Raw genomic sequence first — 19453 nt, forward strand, 5'->3', positions numbered from 1 at the left:
TCCAATAGGCGTTGATAACATCTCATCAGATCCCCTATGGAGGGCTTCCAGTAATCCAATTACTGTTCGGAAAGGTTCAATGCTCCTGTGTTACAATGAGACTATTTTATAGCGAACTCAATTACTGCAACGCTGCTGCAGAACAAGTACAGCCCAACATCCTGAACCCGTGTGACATAGAAATATAAAAAATTAAGAGCAAAGAGAATCGTAGCAGAGAACAGGCAGACAACTGAATTTGTATTTAGCACAGGAGATAGAATGGACCAACTAACTTCACACTGCTGGCAGGAAAATAATGTGATTGTTCTGGAAAAGTGCAATAGAAAAACACACAGAAAACAACAGCATGGCAAAGAATAGCAAGGACGGATTTCAAAAGGCAATGCCACACTTGACTAAACTTATAGAATCTTTGAAGAAGAAACAGAGAGAGTAGATAAGGGTAATGCAGTCGATGTAACGTATTTGGATAGTAAAAGCCTTCAGCACTATTGCTTATACTAGACTCATGATTAAAGTCAAAGCATGTGGGGTCAGGGAACATGTGGCAGAACGGATAGCAAGTTGGCTACAAAAAACAAAACAGGGCAAAGTGATAAGGCAAGCTGCACAGACTTATGAAGTTGAGAAATGATATTCTACAAGGGTTGGTGCTGACACCAATCTCTAACAACAGAGAATCGAGTCATCGCACCTTGACATTCAATGACATTAACATTACCAAATCCTCCACCATCAACATCTTAGGGGTTACCATTGAATTGAAACCAAACTGGGCCAGACACATAAATACTGTGGCTACCAGAGCAGGTCAGAGGCTGAGAATCCTGCAGCGAGTAACTCACCTCCTGACTCCCCAAAGCCTGTCCACCATCTACAAGATACAAGTCAGGAGTGTGATGGAATATTCTCCACGTGCCTGGGTGAGTGCAGCCCCAACAACACTTAAAGGAGCTCAGCACCAAAGCAGCTCACTTGACTACTACCCCATCCATCTCAGTAAACGTTCCCTCTCTCCATCACTGCATTGGCAGCAGTGTGTACCATCTACAAGATGCACCACAGCAACATGCCAGAGCTCCTTTGACAGCACCTCCAAACCGACAACTTCCACCACCAGGAAGGACAAAACACAACAGACAAACTCCCTTCCAAGCAGCACACCATTCTCTCTTGGAACTTTATCAGTCAATGGGCGGAATTTTACCAGCACGTCCGCCCGGGATTCGTACGGTCCCGCCCAAGGCCAACAGAGAATGCTGTTCTCTGAGTCTCGCCTGCCCTCGGAATCGGGGCGGGCGTGCCGGTAAAATTCTGGCCAATGTGCCAAAAACCGGCGCGAGAGACCGGGGCGGGTGCAAGAGAGTCAAACGTTAATATATAACATGAGCATTGCTGAATAAAAGGGATGCACTGTCAAAATCTTTCATCTTATACTCATCAGGACAGAATGGTGCAAGATGAAAAGCTTTGAAAGCATGTCTCTTTTCACCAATACCCAATTTTATGAGGAGGTTCAGGAACAGAGAACCCTGGGTAGCTTGGGGCAGAATGTGTCGAGGAAGTTATTAAAATGTATTTCTATTTAGAATCACAGAATCCTACAGTGCAGAAGGAGGCCATTCGGCCCATCGAGTCTGCACCGACCACAATCCCACCCAGGTCCTATCCCCATAACCCCATGCATTTACCCTAGCTAATTCCCCCGACACTAAGGGGCAATTTAGCATGGCCAATCAGCCTAACCTACACATCTTTGGACTGTGGGAGGAAACCGGAGCACCCGGAGGAAACCGACGCAGACACGGAGAGAACATGCAAACTCCACACAGACAGTGACCTAAGCTGGGAATCGAACCCGGGTCCTTGAAGCTGTGAGGCAGCAGTGCTAACCACTCCACTTGGATCGAAACCTGGGCTGGGTCTATTTGGAGCAGAGACAGTTTAGGGGAGACTGAATTGACTCGTTAAGATCACAAAGGCTTTGGATACACACGGTAGCACAGTAGCACTGCTGCCTCACAGCTTCAAGGACCCGGGTTCGATTCCCGCTTGGGTCACTGTCTGTGTGCAGTTTGCATGTTCTCCCCGTGTCTGCTTGTGTTTCCTCTGGCTGTTCCAGTTTCCTCCCACAGTCCAAAGATGTGCAGGTTAGTTGGATTGGCCATGCTAAATTGCCCCTTAGTGTCCACAGATGTGTAGGTTAAATTCTCCCTCAGTGTACCCAAACAGGCACCGGAGTGTGGCGACTAGGGGATTTTCACAGTAACTTCATTGCAGTGTTAATGTAAGGCTTAATTGTGACTAATAAATAAATGAATAATAAAGATACATTAAACAAGCAGTAACTGTTTCCACCAGCAGGAGGCTCTGTCACCGGTAACAGCCAGAGGCAAGATGGATGATATTTTTCGATAGCAAGTTATGAAATTTGGATTGTATTGCCTGAATGGCTGGTGGGAGCAGATTCAATAAAACCTTCAGAAAGAAATTGGATTAAAAAAATTTAAATGGGCACATTTTCAGGACAGTGGGGGAAGGGTAGAGAAGCAGTAACAGCACGCGGGCCTCCTCCTGTGTTGTATGCTACAATCATTCTGCATTCTTGGAAGTGTATTGAAGTAGCAAAATTTAAGATGCACAGCAGCTTCAACAGCTGTTTCACACACACACACACACACTCAATCAATCACATACACACACAATCACACACACACAGACACACAGGCACAGACACACAGGCACACGCACACACACAGGCACACACGCACACACACACACACACAGTCAGCAAGTGGTCTTCCTCCACCCATCAAATCAACTGTGTGGGAAAAAAATATGGATGTTGATGACCTTTTATGCTTGTTTTCAAAATGACACACTCATGGCAGATACCTACTGAAATGCCACTTAAATAATAAAATCACACTTTCTATGTTTAAAATGTGCTTGGTTGGATTCCAGTATCTCCCACGAATGATTTTCTTGCTGCTGCTGTTTGCCCCTCTCTGGGTTCACTGTAACTTGTGCCACACCCAACACGGATGGTGGACAGGCAACCGACTGCCAGGGTTACACAGTAACGCTCCCGTATCCCATGGCCTTAGATGACCCAAGCCTTAAAGGTGGCACAGTGGTTAGCACTGCTGCCTCACAGTGCCAGGGACCCAGGTTCAATTCCCAGCTTGGGTCACTGTCTGTGTGGAGTTTGCACGTTCTCCCCGTGTCTGCGTGGGTTTCCTCCGGGTGTTCCGGTTTCCTCCCACAGTCTGAAAGACGTGCTGGTCAGGGTGCATTGGCCGTGCTAAATTCTTCCTCACTGTACCCGAACAGGCGCCGGAGTGTGGCGACTGGGGGGATTTTCACAGTAACTTCATTGCAGTGTTAATGTAAGCCTTACTTGTGACACTAATAAATAAACTTAAACTCTCATTTCCCCACCCCAGGCAGAAGGAGGGCCAATAGCTTAGTGGTATTATTGCTAGACTATTTATCCAGAAACTCAGTTAATGTTCTGGGGGACATGGGTTCGAATCCTGCCACGGCAGATGGTGGAATTTGAATTCAATAAAAAATATCTGGAATTAAGAATCTATCGATGATCCATTGTTGATTGTCATAAAAACCCATCTGGTTCACTAATGTCCTTTGGGGAAGGAAATCTGTCGTCCTTACCCGGTCTGGCCTACATGTGACTCCAGAGCCACAGCAATGTGGTTGACTCTCAACTGCCCTCTGAACAAGAACAACTAGGGATGGGCAATAAATGCTGGCCCAGCCAGCGATGCCCATGTCCCATGAATGAATTTTAAAAATCCCCAGGATGTAAAGCCGAGATGAATGCCTCTGCTGTGGGAGGTATACAAGCATTGGCGCTGGCCATGTAGCTGGGAGCTGTGATTTAGCAAGAAGGTGCTTACGTTGGTGATGAAGGTCCCGTAACACTGCACAATGTAAGGGCAGTCGTGACTTTTCAGCACCACATCCAGGTCCATGAGGATCCGCTTGTTCTCTTCCTTGTTACCCGAGCGACGCATTTGCTAAAAATAAAGCAAAGACATCAAACACCAAGAGCAGGTGCTCTGCACCAAACTAAGCAGCTGGACACAAGGGAGAAACATCAAGCCTGCCTCCAGCCACGACACTGCACTTTGTTACGAGAGGGAATGCAATTTAACCACTAGAGAAAGTTACCCCCACTTCAGCACAGCTTTCTTTAAATTATCTAAAGTTCGATAGGAGAAACCCAATTCCTTGTAAAAAGCTACGGTAACTGTACACACTGTACAAAGTAGCAGCGTACGGTTCAGGCATGTACAGTTCAGACACTCATGGTGAAGTTACTGTCACACCCAGCCTTCTTCACCATGATCATTACACTTTACAAACTGGGATGACTTTCTAATCCGCAGTTTTAACAGGACATTACCGTTTCATAATATTGCTCCTTACGGTGCAGTATTTTACTCTTCATTAACATGCATCTTATACTGTGGTAACAAGGCAGCTTTCAATAACACCTCTCCCACACCCTCACAGTGAGACCTGCAGCCATCAGCACATCCAACCAAAGCCCAAAATATTCTCTCCAGGTAATGAGTAGCGAAGGAGACTCGGTGCATTTTTTTCTTAGGTAGTGAGCTGTGATGATCATAGAAACCCTACAGTGCAGGAGGAGGCCATTCAGCCCATTGGGTCTGCACCGACCACAATCCCAACCCAGACCCTATCCCCATAACCCCATGCATTTACTCTAGCTCATTCCCCTGACACTAAGGGGCAATTTAGCATGGCCAATCCACCTAACCCGCACATCTTTCAGACTGTGGGTGGAAACCGGAGCACCCGGAGGAAACCCAAGCAGGCACGGGGAGAACGTGCAGACTCCACGCAGACAGTGACCCGAGCCGGGAATGGGACCTGGGTCCCGGGCGCTGTGAGGCAGCAGTGCTAACCACTGTGTCACCCAGATCTGACCTGATGAAGGCTTCCTAAAAGGTCAGGGCGGCACGGTAGCACAGTGGTTAGCACTGCTGCTTCACAGCTCCAGGGACCTGGGTTCGATTGCTGGCTTGCGTCACTGTCTGTGTGGAGTTTGCACATTCTCCTCGTGTCTGCGTGGGTTTTCTCCGGGTGCTCCGCTTTCCTCCCACGGTCCAAAGATGTGCTGGTTAGGTTGATTGGCCATGCTAAAATTGCCCCTTAGTGTCCTGAGATGTGTGGGTTAGCGGGTAAATATGTAGGGATATGGGGGTAGGACCTGGGTGGGATTGTGGTCGGTGCAGACTCGATGGGCCAAATGGCCTCTTTCTGCACTGTAGGGATTCTATGATTTCTATGAAGTAGATTCCACAGTAACATTCAAAATGGAATTGGAGAAATGCTTGAAAAGGAAAACCAGGAGAGTGCAGAGGGTTGGGATTATTTGAACAATGCTCCCAAACTGCCGGCACAGGGACTATGGCCATTCTGTGGTAGCTTAACACAGAGCGGTGAGCTAAAGACCAACAGCTTTTTAATCTTCTATGATGTTTGTTAGCCATCCTTTCAAGCTGCTTCCTCCAATGATTGGTACCTCCCAGGAGAGTGCGTTAGCACTGCTGCCTCACAGTGCCAGGGACCCGGGTTCGATTCCCGGCTTGGGTCACTGTCTGTGTGGAGCTTGCACTTTCTTCCCCGTGTCTGCGTGGGTTTCCTCCCACAGTCCGAAAGACTGGTTAGGTGTATTGGCCGTGCTAAATTCTCCCTCAGTGTATCCGAACAGACGCCGGAGTGTGGCGACTAGGGGATTTTCACAGTAACTTCATTGCAGCGTTAATGTAAGCCTACTTGTGATTAATAAATAAACTTTTTTTTTTACAGCCCAAAATAGTTTCTCCTCGATAGTTCAGTTCAGGATATTGTGTGATTTGAGAGGTACACGACAACATAATCAACAAATCTTATGATAATATAAAAGCAAATTACTGCGGATGCTGGAATCCCAAACACAAACAGAATATGCTGGAAAATCTCAGCAGATGTGACAGCACCTGTGGAGGGAGAACTGAGCAAGCGTTTTGAGTCAGGATGAGGCTTGGTCAGGTTTTTGTGACAACACCATCCTCCCTTTGAAAACAAGCTTTTGGGATAAAAGTCAGACTAAACACCAGCAGCAACACGAGTGCAGACTAAACACATCTGAATGTATTCTGCCTTACCTTCACTGCGATTATGTGACCCGATTTCTTGAACCGCATTTTCCAGACCTGTCCACAAGTGCCACTGCCAATCTCGCCCAGGTTTTCCAGGTCACTGATTTCAGCCTGATACCTCTGGCACAAAAACAGAAGCAGCCATGTCATGATTGTTAACTCTACCCACAACGCACCATCACCAGATTACAAATGTGTCATATGACAGAGTTCAAGGCCAACAAATGGACAATGTGGGGTTACCACAAGGGTAGGTCACTGACGTACCAGGATTCAAATCTCTAACAAAGTGGATTAACTACAGATATTCGTATTGGGAAAGGAAAACTATCCACTTTCACATCTCAGCAGGGGCCAATCAGCACTCGCAGTGTCAATCCCAAACTGGTGTCCGGCACTCCCGGGGCCCGGCACCCCCGGGGCCCGGCACTCCCGGGGCCCGGCACTCCCGGGGCCAGTCCGGGCACTGAGAGTTGATGAGAATGCCGATCCCAGCATGATTGCAGCATTAGTGCCCCACATTTCTAGTCATGGCATCCTGAGACACAGCTCAGATACAGCACAGATTAACATCACTGCATCGCTCCCACTGCTTAAGTTTCACACACACCTCCTTCAGAAGTGCAGATAATCAGAGCTATGGTCATTCAAGGATGATGTCAGGAAGCATCCCTGCATACTGGGAATTCCCCTCCCCAAAAAAGCTACTGAGGGTGGAGTCAATTGAAAATTTCCAGCCTGGGGCAAAGAGTTTTGTTCGGGCAGAGGCAGTAAGAAATGTGGAATCAAAGCAGGTCAAAGGCACCAAGCTGCAGATCGATTATAACCTAACACCGTGGCACGTGGGCAGCACAATAGCACAGTGGTTAGCACTGCTGCCTCACAGCGCTAGTGACTCCGTTTCGATTCCCGGCTTGGGTCACTGTCTGTGTGGAGTCTGCACGTTCTCCCCGTGTCTGCGTGGGTTTCCTCCGGGTGCTCCGGTTTCCTCCCACAGTCTGAAAGACGTGATTGTTAGAGTGCATTGACCCGAACAGGCGGCGGAATGTGGCGACTAGGGGAATTTCACAGCCACATGATTGCAGTGTTGAGGTAAGCTTTACTTGTGACTAATAAATAAACTTTACTTTTACTTTACTTGCTGAAAAGTGGACTCAAGGAGCTGAACGTCCCACTCCTTTCCAATTTCTCCCCTGCTTTCCCCCAATAGTGTCGTGGCGGAGAGTGAGAAATGGGGCTAAAATACCAATGGGTTAACTCTGCCACAGAGCCTCGTTACATCACAAGCCAGGATATACCCGAAGCACAAGTAACAGCTTTGCACCTTACCTGCCCGCCTATCGTCAGATAGCCAGTCTGTTTCATAATCTCTTGCAGCTTCTGTTCAATCTCTATGCTGTGAACAGAAACACATTCGGTGCTTATGGACACGGAGGAATTCAGAGCAAACAGCGGGCCCTCTGTTCAGAGAGTAAGTCAATCCCTCCTTCCCCCCCACACACACAGCACGTTACCCCATCACCGTGTAACAGCGACACGAACAACTAACTCAGCTTCACGCGACAGATTTCCACTCATCAGCACACTTTAAAGAATGGTTCTAGCAGAGGAGGAGAGGACATTTAGGTAAAATGGATTAGCCATGGGAAATGTGTGGGGTTATGGGGATAGGGCAGGGAAGAGAGCCTGGGTAAGATACTGTCATAGAGCCGGTGCAGACTCAATGGGCTGAATGGTTTATTCTGCATTCTAGGGATTCTATGATTTCACACAGAATCCTACAGTGCAGAAGAGGCCCTTTGGCCCATCAAGTCTGCACTGTCGCAGGAAATGCCCTGGCCTGCCCACCTAATCCCACTTGCCAGCACTTGGCCCATAGCCTTGAATGTTATGGCGTGCCAAGTACTCATCCAGGTACTTTTTAAAGGATGTGAGGCATCCCGTCTCCACCACCCTCCCAGGCAGCGCATTCCAGATTGTCATCACTCTCTGGGTAAAAGAGTTCTTCCTCAAATCCCCCCCTTAAACCTCCCACCGCTCACTTTTAACTTGTGTCCCCTTGTAACTGACCCTTCAACTCAGGGGAACAGCTGCTCCCTATCCACCCTGTCCATGCCCCTCGTAATCTTGAACACCACAATCAGGTCGCCCCTCAGTCTCCTCTACTCCAATGAATACAACCCAAGCCTACCTCACCTCGCTTCATAACTTAAATGTTCCATCCCAGGCAAATGTCCTCTGCATCCCCTCCAATGCGATCACATCCTTCCTATAATATGGTGACCAGAACTCCACACAGTGCTCCAGCTGTGGCCTCATCAAAGTTCTATACAACTTCATCATGACCTCCCTGCTTTTGTAACCTATACCCCGATTGATAAAGGCGAGCGTGCCGTATGCCTTTTTCACCACCCTATTAACCTGCCTTTCCACCTTCAGAGATCTATGGACAAACACGCCAAGGTCCCTTTGTTCTTCGGAGCTTCCCAGTGTCAGACCTTTCATTGAATACTTCCTCGTCAAATTACTCCTTCCAAAGTCTATCACCTCACACTTTTCAGGGTTAAATCCCATCTGCCGCTTATCCACCCGTTTGACCATCTTGTCTATATCTCCCAAGACACTCAACCTCACTGTTAACCACCCGGCCAATCTTTGTGTCATCGACACAATGATCCTAACTACCCCCTGATAGTCATCTGTGTCATTTATATAAATGATAAACAATAGGGGGCCCAGCACGGCTCCCTGTGGTTTGCCACTGGCCTCCAGTCACTAAAGCAGCCGTCTGTCATCACCCTCTGTCTCCTATTGCTAAGCCAATTATGAATCCACCTTGTCAGGTCACCCTGTATCCCATGTGTCTTCTTAATAAGTCTCCCACGTGGGACTTTGTCAAAGGCTTTGCTGAAATCCATGTAAACTACATCAACTGCACTACCCTCATCCACACACTTGGTTACATGCTCAAAAAATTCAATCAAATTTGTTAGGCATGACCTCCTTCTGACAAAACCATGCTGACTGTCCCTGATCAAACCTTGCCTCTCCAAATGGAGATAGATTCTCTCCTTCAGAATCTTCTCCAGTAGTTTCCCAATCACAGACGTTAGACTCACTGGTCTGTAGTTCCCTGGCTTGTCTCTACAACACCTTTCTTAAACAGTGGGACCACATCAGCTGTTCTCCAGTCCTCTGGCACCTCCCTGGTGGCCAGGGAGGAATTAAAAGGGTCAGAGACTCTGCAATTTCCTCCCTTGCCTCCCTTAACAGCCTGGGGCACAATTAATCCGGACCTGGAGATTTATCCACTTTTAAGCCCGCCAATATCTCCAATACCTTGTCACTCCCTATGATAATTTTCTCCAGAGCCTCTCAGTCCCTCTCCCCGAGTTCCATAACTACCTCCTCATTCTCATGGGTGAAGATAGATGTGAAATATTCATTTAACATCCTACCAATGTCCCCTGCCTCCACCCACAGATTTCCCCCTTGGTCCCTACTCTTTCCCTGGTTATCCTCTTCCCATTGATATACTTACAGAACATTTTAGGATTTTCCTAGTCAGAGGTTTCTCCGATCCCCTCTTTGCTCTTTAATTGATTTCCGAAGCTCCATCCTATACTTTCTGCACTCCACTAATGCCGCCGTACACTTACTCCCCTTATACTTGTTAAAAGCCTCTTTTTCCCTTATCTTTATATCCTGAATGTCTCTGGTCATCTGCGGTTCTCTGGGTTTGTTACATCTTCCTATTATCCTACAGGGAACACGTTGGGCCTGTACCCTCCCCACTTCATCTTTGAACACCCCCCATTGCTCTTCTGTAGAGTTCCCCACCAGTAACTCGTTCCAGTCTACCTTGGCCAGATCCTGCCTAATTTTGTTAAAATCTACTCTCCCCCAATCCAAAACCTTTTTCTGCAACTTGTCTATTTCTTTGTTCATTACAAATTGGAATTGAACTATTTTGTGGTCACTTTCACCAAAATGCTCCCCCACCAACACATCACCCACCTGTCTGGCTTCATTCCCCAGAATTAGGTCCAGCACAGCTCCTTCCCTTGTTGGATCCTCTAATATTGATCTAAAAAGTTTTCCTGTACACATTTTAAGAACTCTATTTCATCTAAGCCCTTAACATGATACCTATCCCAAATAATGTTTGGAAAGTTGAAGTCACCCAATATAATTACCCTCTTATTATTTTTACACCCCTCTGCGAATTGCGCATATATTGCTCTTCAATTTCCCGCTATCTGGGGGTCTATAATAAACACCTAGCAATGTAGCTGTCTCTTTTTTTATTCCTAAGCTCTACCCACAAAGCTTCATTTGATGCCCCCTCCAGGATATCATCTCTCCTTACTGGAGTAACTGCCTCCTTAACTAATAATGCAATGCCTCCTCCTCTTTTACCCCCTCCTCTGTCTCGCCTGAAGCTTCTATATCCCGGACCCACCATGTCAGTGCTCGCCCTCTGAAGGAGCAGCCACGCCCTCATCTTTCCCCGCAGTCCTGCAATTTTGGTCCATTTCAGATAATGACCCAATTCCCCTTTGACAGCCTCGATTAAGCCTCCCTCCACCACACACTCAGGCTGTGCCATCCACACCCTAACCACTCGCTGTGTGAAAACATTTTCCCTTGTGTTGCAATGCCTTTGTTAATCACCTTTAATCTGCACCTTCTGGTTCTCAACCTTTCCACCAATGGGGGGAAGTTTCTGCCTCTCTCCTCTGTCCAGACGCCTTGTGATTTTGACCACCCCTATCAAGTCTCCCAACCTCTCTAACCTATATAACTGAAGTTTCTCATCCCTGGAACCATTCTCGTCAATCTGTTCTGCATTCTCTCTAATACCTTCACATCCTTTCTAAAGTCCGATGCCCAGAACTAGGCACAATTCTCCAGCAGAGGCTGAACCAATGTTTTGCACAGAGCAAACATAACATCCTTGTTTTTCTATTGGGTATCCATATTGATAAATCCCAGGATGCAGTGTGTTTTATTAACCAATCACTAAATCTGTCTGTCCACCTTCAATTATCTATACACCCAGGCCTCTCTGTTTCTGCACCTCCTTTAGAGCTGCACCCCTTATCTTATATTTTTCTGCATGTTCTTCTACTAAAACGATTCACTTCACTCCCCTGCATTGAATTTAATCTGCCACTCGTATCGCCCAATCCGTCAACCCGTCTATGCCTTTGTGAAGTTCTCAACCAAGCCTTCAGGGTTCACAATGCTTCCAAGTTCTTGCATCATCTGCAAACTGTGAACCTGTGCCCTGTATACCAAGCTCTGGATCATGAATAAATATCAGGAGGAACAGAGGTTGTGATGCCCATCTCTGGGGAACTCCACTATAAACCTGCTGCCAATCTGGAAAACAACACTTCATCACCAGGCTTTACTTCATTTTGTCTCCACGTTACTACTGTCCCTGTTACCCCCTTTTTCTGCCCTGCAGCATTTCATCAAATGCTTGTTGGAAGTCCATATAGACCACATCAACATCATTATCCTCAACAACCCCCTCTGTTACTCCAGCAAGTGAGCTAAACACAATTTGCCCTGAATAAATCTCTCCTGGCTTTCCCCAAGTGGGCGGCACGGTGGTTAGCACTGCTGCCTCACAGCGCCAGGGACCGGGTTCAATTCCAACCTTGGGTCACTGTCTGTCTGCACGTTCTCCCCATGTCTACGTGGGTTTCCTCCGGGTGCTCCATTTCCTCCTACACTCCAAAGATGTGCTGGTTAGGTAGACTGCTATGCTTAACTGCCCCTTAGTGTCAGGGGGATTAACAGGGTAAATACTATTTGAATCATCGATAGTGAGCTGCCTGAAGATTGGAGAGTGGCAAATGTTGTGTCTTTGTTTAAAAAGGTCTGCAGGGAAAAGCCTGGGAACTACAGGCCGGTGAGCCTCACATCTGTGATGGGTAAATTGTTGGAAGGTATTTTGAGAGACAGGATCTACAGGCATTTAGAGATGCAAGGACTGATTAGGGACAGTCAGCATGGCTTTATGAGTGGAAAATCATGTCTCACAAATTTAATTGAGTTTTTTGAAGGGGTAACCAAGAAGGTAGATGAGGGCAGTGCAGTTGATGTTGTCTACATGGACTTTAGCAAGGTCTTTGACAAGGTACCGCATGGTAGGTTGTTGCATAAAGTTAAATCTCACGGGATCCAGGGTGAGTTATCTAAATGGATACAAAATTGGCTTCTTGACAGAAGCCAGAGGGTGGTTGTAGAGGGTTGTTTTTCAAACTGGAGGCCTGTGACCAGCGGTGTGCCTCAGGGATCAGTGCTGGGCCCACTGTTATTTGTCATTTATATTAATGATTTGGATGAGAATATAGGGGGCATGGTTAGTAAGTTTGCAGATGACACCAAGATTGGTGGCATAGTGGACAGTGAAGAAAGTTATCTCCAATTGCAGCGGGATCTTGACCAATTGGGCCAGTGGGCTGACGAATAGCAGATGGAGTTTAATTTAGATAAATGCGAGGTGATGCATTTTGGTGGACTGAACCAGGGCAGGACTTACTCAGTTAATGGTAGGGTGTTGGGGAGAGTTACAGAACAAAGAGATCTAGGGGTGCATGTTCATAGGTCCTTGAAAGTGGAGTCACAGGTGGACAGAGTGGTGAAGAAGGCATTCGGCATGCTTGGTTTCACCGGTCAGAACACTGAGTACAGGAGTTGGAATGTCTTGTTGAAGTTGTACAAGACATTGGTAAGGCCACACTTGGAATACTGTGTGCAATTCTGTTCACCCTGTTATAGAAAGGATAGTATTAAACTAGAAAGAGTGCAGAAAATATTTACTAGGATGCTACCCGGACTTGATGGAGTTATAAGGAGAGGCTGAATAGACTGGGACTTTTTTCTCTGGAGCGTAGGAGGCTGAGGGGTGACCTTATACAGGTCTATAAAATAATGAGGGGCATAGACAAGGTAGATAGTCAACATCTTTTCCCAAAGGTAGGGGAGTCTAAAACTAGAGGGCATAGGTTTAAGGTGAAAGGGGAGAGATACAAAAATGTCCAGAGGGGCAATTCTTTCACACAGAGGGTGGTGAGTGTCTGGAACAAGCTGCCAGAGGTAGTAGTTGAGGCGGGTACAATTTTATCTTTTAAAAAGCATTTAGACAGTTACATGGGTATAGAAGGATATGGGCCAAATGCGGGCAATTGGGATTAGCTTAGGGGTTTTAAAAAAAAAATAAGGGCGGCATGGACAAGTTGGGCCGAAGGGCCTGTTTCCATGCTGTAAACCTCTATGGCTCTACGTGGGGTTAGGAGGACGGATCCTGGGTGGGAGTGTGATCGGTGAAGGCTCGATGGGCCGAATGGCCTCCTTCTGCACTGTAGGGATCCTGTGATTCAAGTGACTATCCATTTTGTCCCAAATGACCGTTTCTGGAAGCTTTCCCACCATCAAGGTTAAACTGACTGGCCTACACTCTTTTTGACTCCGGCTTTGGTCACTGTCTGTGGGAAGTTTGCACATTCTCCTCATGTTTGCGTGGGTTTCCTCCGGATGCTCCGGTTTCCTCCCACAGTCCAAAGATGTGCGGGTTAGGTTGATTGGCCATGCTAAAATTGCCCCTTAGTGTCCTGAGATGCGTAGGTTAGAGGGATTAGTGAGTAAATATGTAGGGATGTGGGGGTAGGGTCTGGGTGGGATTGTGGTCGGTGCAGACTCGATGGGCTGAATGGCCTCTTTCTGCACTGTAGGGTTTCTTCTTTTATGATGTAACAATTGCAGTTCTCCTGTCCCCTGGCACCACCCCAGAATCTAAGAGTGGAAAACTGTGGCCAACGCCTCCACAATATCCACTCACACTTCCTTCAGTATCCTGGGATGCATCTCATCTGGTCCTGGTGACTTATCAATTTTAAGAACAGACAGCCTATTCAATATATCCTCATTCTCAATTTGAATTCTTCCAAGTGTCTGAACTACCTTTTTTCACTGAGGCCTGGGCAATATCATCTTTCTAGGTAAAGACAGATGCAAGGTATTCATTTATTAGCTCAGTCATGCTTCCTGCCTCCATGCAAGAATCCCTTGTGGTCCCAACTTGGCCTCATTCCTCCCTTACCACCCTTTTGCTATTTATACCCCTATAAAAGACTTTTGGATTCACCTGTCCGTGGGCTGCCAGTTTCTTCTCAAACTCTCTCTCTGTTGCTCTTATGTACTTTTTCAATTTCCCTCTAAACCCTCTTAATTCAGCTTGGTTTTCAATTGCAATATTCACCTGGCAGCTTTCATAAGCTCACTTTTTCTGCTTCATCGGCATCTCCACCTCTTTTATCATTCAGGGAGCTCTGGATTCGTCTGCTCTACTTGTGGGAACATAACTTGATCATACTTGAACTGTTGCTTCTTTAATATAGCCCATTGTTCAGTAACAATGGAAACAGGCCCTTCGGCCCAACTTGTCTATGCTGCCCATTTTTTTAACCCCTAAGCTAGTCCCAATTGCCCGCGTTTGGCCCATATCCCTCTGTACCAATCTTACCCATGTAACTGTCTAAATGCTTTTTAAAAGACAAAATTGTACCCGCCTCTACTACTACTTCTGGCAGCTCATTCCAGACACTCACCACCCTCCGAGTGAAAAAATTGCCCCTCTGGGCCCTTCGGTATCTCTCCCCTTAAACCTATGCCCTCTAGTTTTAGACTCCCCTACCTTTGGGAAAAGATGTTGACTATCTACCTCATCTGTGCCCCTCATTATTTTATAGACCTCTATAAGGTCATCCCTAAGCCTCCTACGCTCCAGAGAAAATAGTCCCAGTCTCTCCAGCCTCTCCTTATATCTCAATCCATCAAGTCCCGATAGCATCCTAGTAAATCTTTCCTGCACTCTTTCTAGTTTAATAATATCCTTTCTATAATAGGGTGACCAGAATTGTACACAGTATTCCAAGTGTGGCCTTACCAATGTCTTGTACAACTTCAACAAGACATTTCAACTCTGGGAAAAAGATTCTGACTGTCAACCTTATCTATGCCTCTCATAATTTTGTTACAGTTTCCCATCATGGTTTACCTGGGCTTGGAATAACCTGAATATGATGCGCTTGGCTTCACTCTTCAGAGAGTGACAGTGAGAAAGGTTTCCACCTTGGATTTGTGCTCCAGCAGTCCTGGGGATGAAGAGCTGTGAGTTTATACAACCAAACTCACAACGCCTGACTTGCCCAGAGGAACCGAGAGCTGTGGCACAGCTGCAGAGGCTATCCGAAGTGGTTAGCACTGCTGCCTCACAGCGCCAGGGGCCCTGAAGGGAGACAGATAGCAGGGAACTGCAGACCAGTTAGTCTAATCTTAAGACCCAGGTCAGAAATTCCAAGCTGTTTTATGAAGAAGGATAAGGGCCAAATGCGGGCAATTGGGACTAGCTTAGGGGTTTACAAATAAAACGGCAGCATGGACAAGTTGGGCCGAAGGGCCTGTTTCCATGCTGTAAACCTCTATGACTCTAAGTTAACCTAGACCCCAAGTTTTACATTTGATTTCAGCATTGGTGAGCATAAGGTGTTTCACTCCAGGTGTGATTCAAGGTGTGACATGGCGGCACAGTGGTTAGCACTGCTGCCTCACAGCACCAGGGTTTGATACCTGGCTCGGGTCACTGTCTGTGCGGACTCTGCACGTTCTCCCTGTGTCTGCATGGGTTTCCTCCAGGTGCTCCGGTTCCCTCCCACAGTCTGAAAGACGTGCTGGTTAGGGTGCATTGGCCATGATAAATTCTCCCTCGGTGTACCCGAACAGGCGCCGGGGTGTGGCGACTTGGGGATTTTCACAGTAACTTCATTGCAGTGTTAATGTCAGTCTACTTGAGACACTAATAAAATAAACTTTGAACAAACCAAGTGCCACCGTCAACTACCAGTCTTGTGGGCACCCATGCCAATCCCACATCCCGCCCGCCACTAGAGGTTGAAGTCACTCACATCACGGACAACACTGGGTCTACGCAGCAAAGTGGGAGTGCCTCGACTCACCTTTCCATGCTCTTTTGCAGCAGATACTGAGGCTGTGGGAGGCTGAGCATGTGCCGAGGGCGCGATGGGGGCGGCTGGTGCTGCGGTGAGGTTTCTGAAGACGACGATCGGCTGCCGGCATCGTTTGCTAAAGGGAGCTGCAGAGCTGAGAACAAGGAAAGGCTACGGTTACATTAAACACCAGCATGTGTGAAGCAGAAATCCGGACTGCTTTGTCACCTCCAGAGTCCCAGTCAGTCAGATAGCAAACAAACACTGCCGGGTTTTAGCGGTGCAGGCTCGATGGGCCGAATGGCACTGTAGGGATTCTACAATAAGAGCAGACATTACCAGTGATCAGGGCTCAGGATGTAAGAAACAGATTTACACAGAGCTACAACTAGCAACATGACACATTATTGATCAAGCTGGAGATGGAGGGAGGAATGTGGAGCACAAAATGGGAGGCGTGTTCCCACAACAACGCCACAATCTGGACGCACGACGGCACCCTCCCTCCCTCACACACACCTCCCAGCAGTCAGCTGCAGAGTGGCTGTGTCAGACTGTCCAAGCTAACCTGCTCAGCCTCTGAGGGTGGAGAGAGGGGAGACAGGTTTGGAAATGCTAATCGCTTAGTAACTGAAGGCTGCAGTTGGCCACGCTCATTTTGAGGTTTGATTGAAACCACGTGTGCCTCTGTGATCCTCAATGGCCTTGGGTTGGAACTGGAGAAACAACGCACAATGGCTAAATGGTCACCTTTGATGCTCTCGGAATCCATTCTCATCCCTTAGCCTTCCAATCCGGTAGCTGTTCTGCTCCCTGGCCCATGTGACCATACCGTGTTGGGGGGGGTGGGGAGCGTGAGAGAGTGTGTACCTGCTTCCCCCACAGGGTCCGCCCACCCATCACCCCGTCAATAGGGGAGCAAACCGCAGCTTGGAAAGCTTTCAGACCCGAAGTTGCTAAGGTCAACTGCAGACACTCATTACTGAGATGAGAAGCAGACGAGAGATTGAACCCCGTCCACTGTCACATCACGCAGTTTATTAGTCAGCAACTCACCAGGACTGGGATGGGGGAAGGGAACCTTTACTCAGTTAGACAGCACTGAGGAGGGATAGCTTTAATCCCTTCAACTAAACAGCTTCACTGCTCAGTGATAGGGTATCGGTGACAACTAGGAAGCACAGCTCTGAAACCTGATCGCACTGGCAAAATACTGAAATATGCTGCACAGCAAGGAGGGGAGGAGCAAAGGAAGCGATCAGGGTCCACGGGGGGAGCGAGCGAGCACGGCAGGGGCAAGGAGGGGGGACAAGGAGCGAGTGTGGAGGGGGGGGGAGCAGCCGGGGGTGAGCGCAAGCTGGGGGGACAGGAGGAAAGAGATCACGAGGGAGGGAGAGGGAGCACGGGGGAGGGAGAGAAGGAGAGGGAGCACGAGGAAGGAAGACGGAGCACGTGGGAGGGAGGGAGGGAGGGAGCACGAGGGAGGGAGGGAAGGAAGAGGAGCACGAGGGAGGGAGGGAAAGGGAGTAGGAGGGGGGAGGGGGAGCACGAGGGAGGGAGGGAGAGCACGAGGGAGGGAGGGGGAGCACGAGGGAGGGAGGGGGAGCACGAGGGAGGGAGGGGGAGCACGAGGGAGGGAGGGAGGGGGAGCACGAGGGAGGAAGGGGGAGCACGAGGGAGGGAGGGGGAGCACGAGGGAGGGAGGGGGAGCACGAGGGAGGGAGGGGGAGCACGAGGGAGGGAGGGAGGGGGAGCACGAGGGAGGGAGGGAGGGGGAGCACGAGGGAGGGAGGGAGGGGGAGCACGAGGGAGGGAGGGGGAGCACGAGGGAGGGAGGGAGGGGGAGCACGAGGGAGGGAGGGAGGGGGAGCACGAGGGAGGGAGGGAGGGGGAGCACGAGGGAGGGAGGGAGGGGGAGCACGAGGGAGGGAGGGAGGGGGAGCACGAGGGAGGGAGGGAGGGGGAGCACGAGGGAGGGAGGGAGGGGGAGCACGAGGGAGGGAGGGAGGGGGAGCACGAGGGAGGGAGGGAGGGGGAGCACGAGGGAGGGAGGGAGGGGGAGCACGAGGGAGGGAGGGAGGGGGAGCACGAGGGAGGGAGGGAGGGGGAGCACGAGGGAGGGAGGGAGGGGGAGCACGAGGGAGGGAGGGAGGGGGAGCACGAGGGAGGGAGGGAGGGGGAGCACGAGGGAGGGAGGGAGGGGGAGCACGAGGGAGGGAGGGGGAGCACGAGGGAGGGAGGGGGAGCACGAGGGAGGGAGGGGGAGCACGAGGGAGGGAGGGGGAGCACGAGGGAGGGAGGGGGAGCACGAGGGAGGGAGGGGGAGCACGAGGGAGGGAGGGAGGGGGAGCACGAGGGAGGGAGGGAGGGGGACCACGAGGGAGGGGGGGAGGGGGAGCACGAGGGAGGGAGGGGGAGCACGAGGGAGGGGGAGCACGAGGGAGGGAGGGGGAGCACGAGGGAGGGAGGGGGAGCACGAGGGATGGAGAGTACAGGGGGGTCGAAGGGTAAGAGGGGGAGTGAGCAAATGGTGGGGGTTGTGCGGGGGGTGGGGGGAAGAGTGTGCATGCTGGCATATTAAATGCCACAAAAAGTCTTGTCAGTTTTTTAAGAGCTATCACTGATCTGTATCAGGGGACTTCTTTCCCCAAGGTAGGTCAGCAAATGCCCCAAATTGGCACCAGCTGTGCCCCACATATAGTGCCATGTTTGCATTTAACATTACGAGATGGGGGTGACCACAGCAGTGAGGGCAATGAGATTACACAGTGTGAAGACTGAAGTAATCTAACAAAATACACCGCATACAAACCAGGACAAGTCTTCAGCAATGTCCTCTCTGCATTGTAATATCTGAAAAGAAGGTTAGACTCGACTGGAACAAAGCTGGGCAAATTTATGACTTGTTTTCCTATTTTCTAGTGCTTGTGAATGTCTGAGTGAGCAGTGGGGTTCTCTCTCTCTCTGGATTCAGACTGGGACAACACACTAATCTTGGCCAGTTCATACGAACCCAGGGGCGGCCTTTTAGCTGAAGGGAAAGCACTTCACAGTCCAAAGTAGCATCAGCCGATTGGTCAGATGCTGTAAGATGTTCAGGAGTGGAGAAGGTAATGGATATATCATCGAAGGACAATCTTCCATTGCTGCAGCATCTGCCACAACCTCAGGACATCAAAAAATGCTTTACAGCCAATCGGGTACTATTAAAAAATACCTCGTCACTGTCATGAC

At 49.0% G+C, this 19453-nt stretch overlaps 1 protein-coding gene across 1 annotated transcript in view; it reads right to left on the bottom strand.

Moving 5' to 3' along the window:
- The window catches only part of map2k7 (mitogen-activated protein kinase kinase 7), an 81788-nt gene extending 65406 nt beyond the window's left edge, over positions 1-16382 (bottom strand). The window contains exons 1-4 of the mRNA XM_078234819.1: positions 16229-16382; positions 7527-7593; positions 6204-6317; positions 3924-4043 (exon numbers count right to left, since the gene is read on the bottom strand). Coding sequence (XP_078090945.1) covers positions 3924-4043; positions 6204-6317; positions 7527-7593; positions 16229-16278 — 351 coding nt within the window. The 5' untranslated portion in view covers positions 16279-16382. The remainder of the gene's footprint in view (positions 1-3923; positions 4044-6203; positions 6318-7526; positions 7594-16228) is intronic.
- Between the last annotated feature and the right edge of the window lie 3071 nt (positions 16383-19453).

The sequence above is a fragment of the Mustelus asterias genome, chromosome 19, assembly GCF_964213995.1.
Source record: "Mustelus asterias chromosome 19, sMusAst1.hap1.1, whole genome shotgun sequence".
Taxonomy (NCBI): Eukaryota; Metazoa; Chordata; class Chondrichthyes; order Carcharhiniformes; family Triakidae; genus Mustelus; species Mustelus asterias.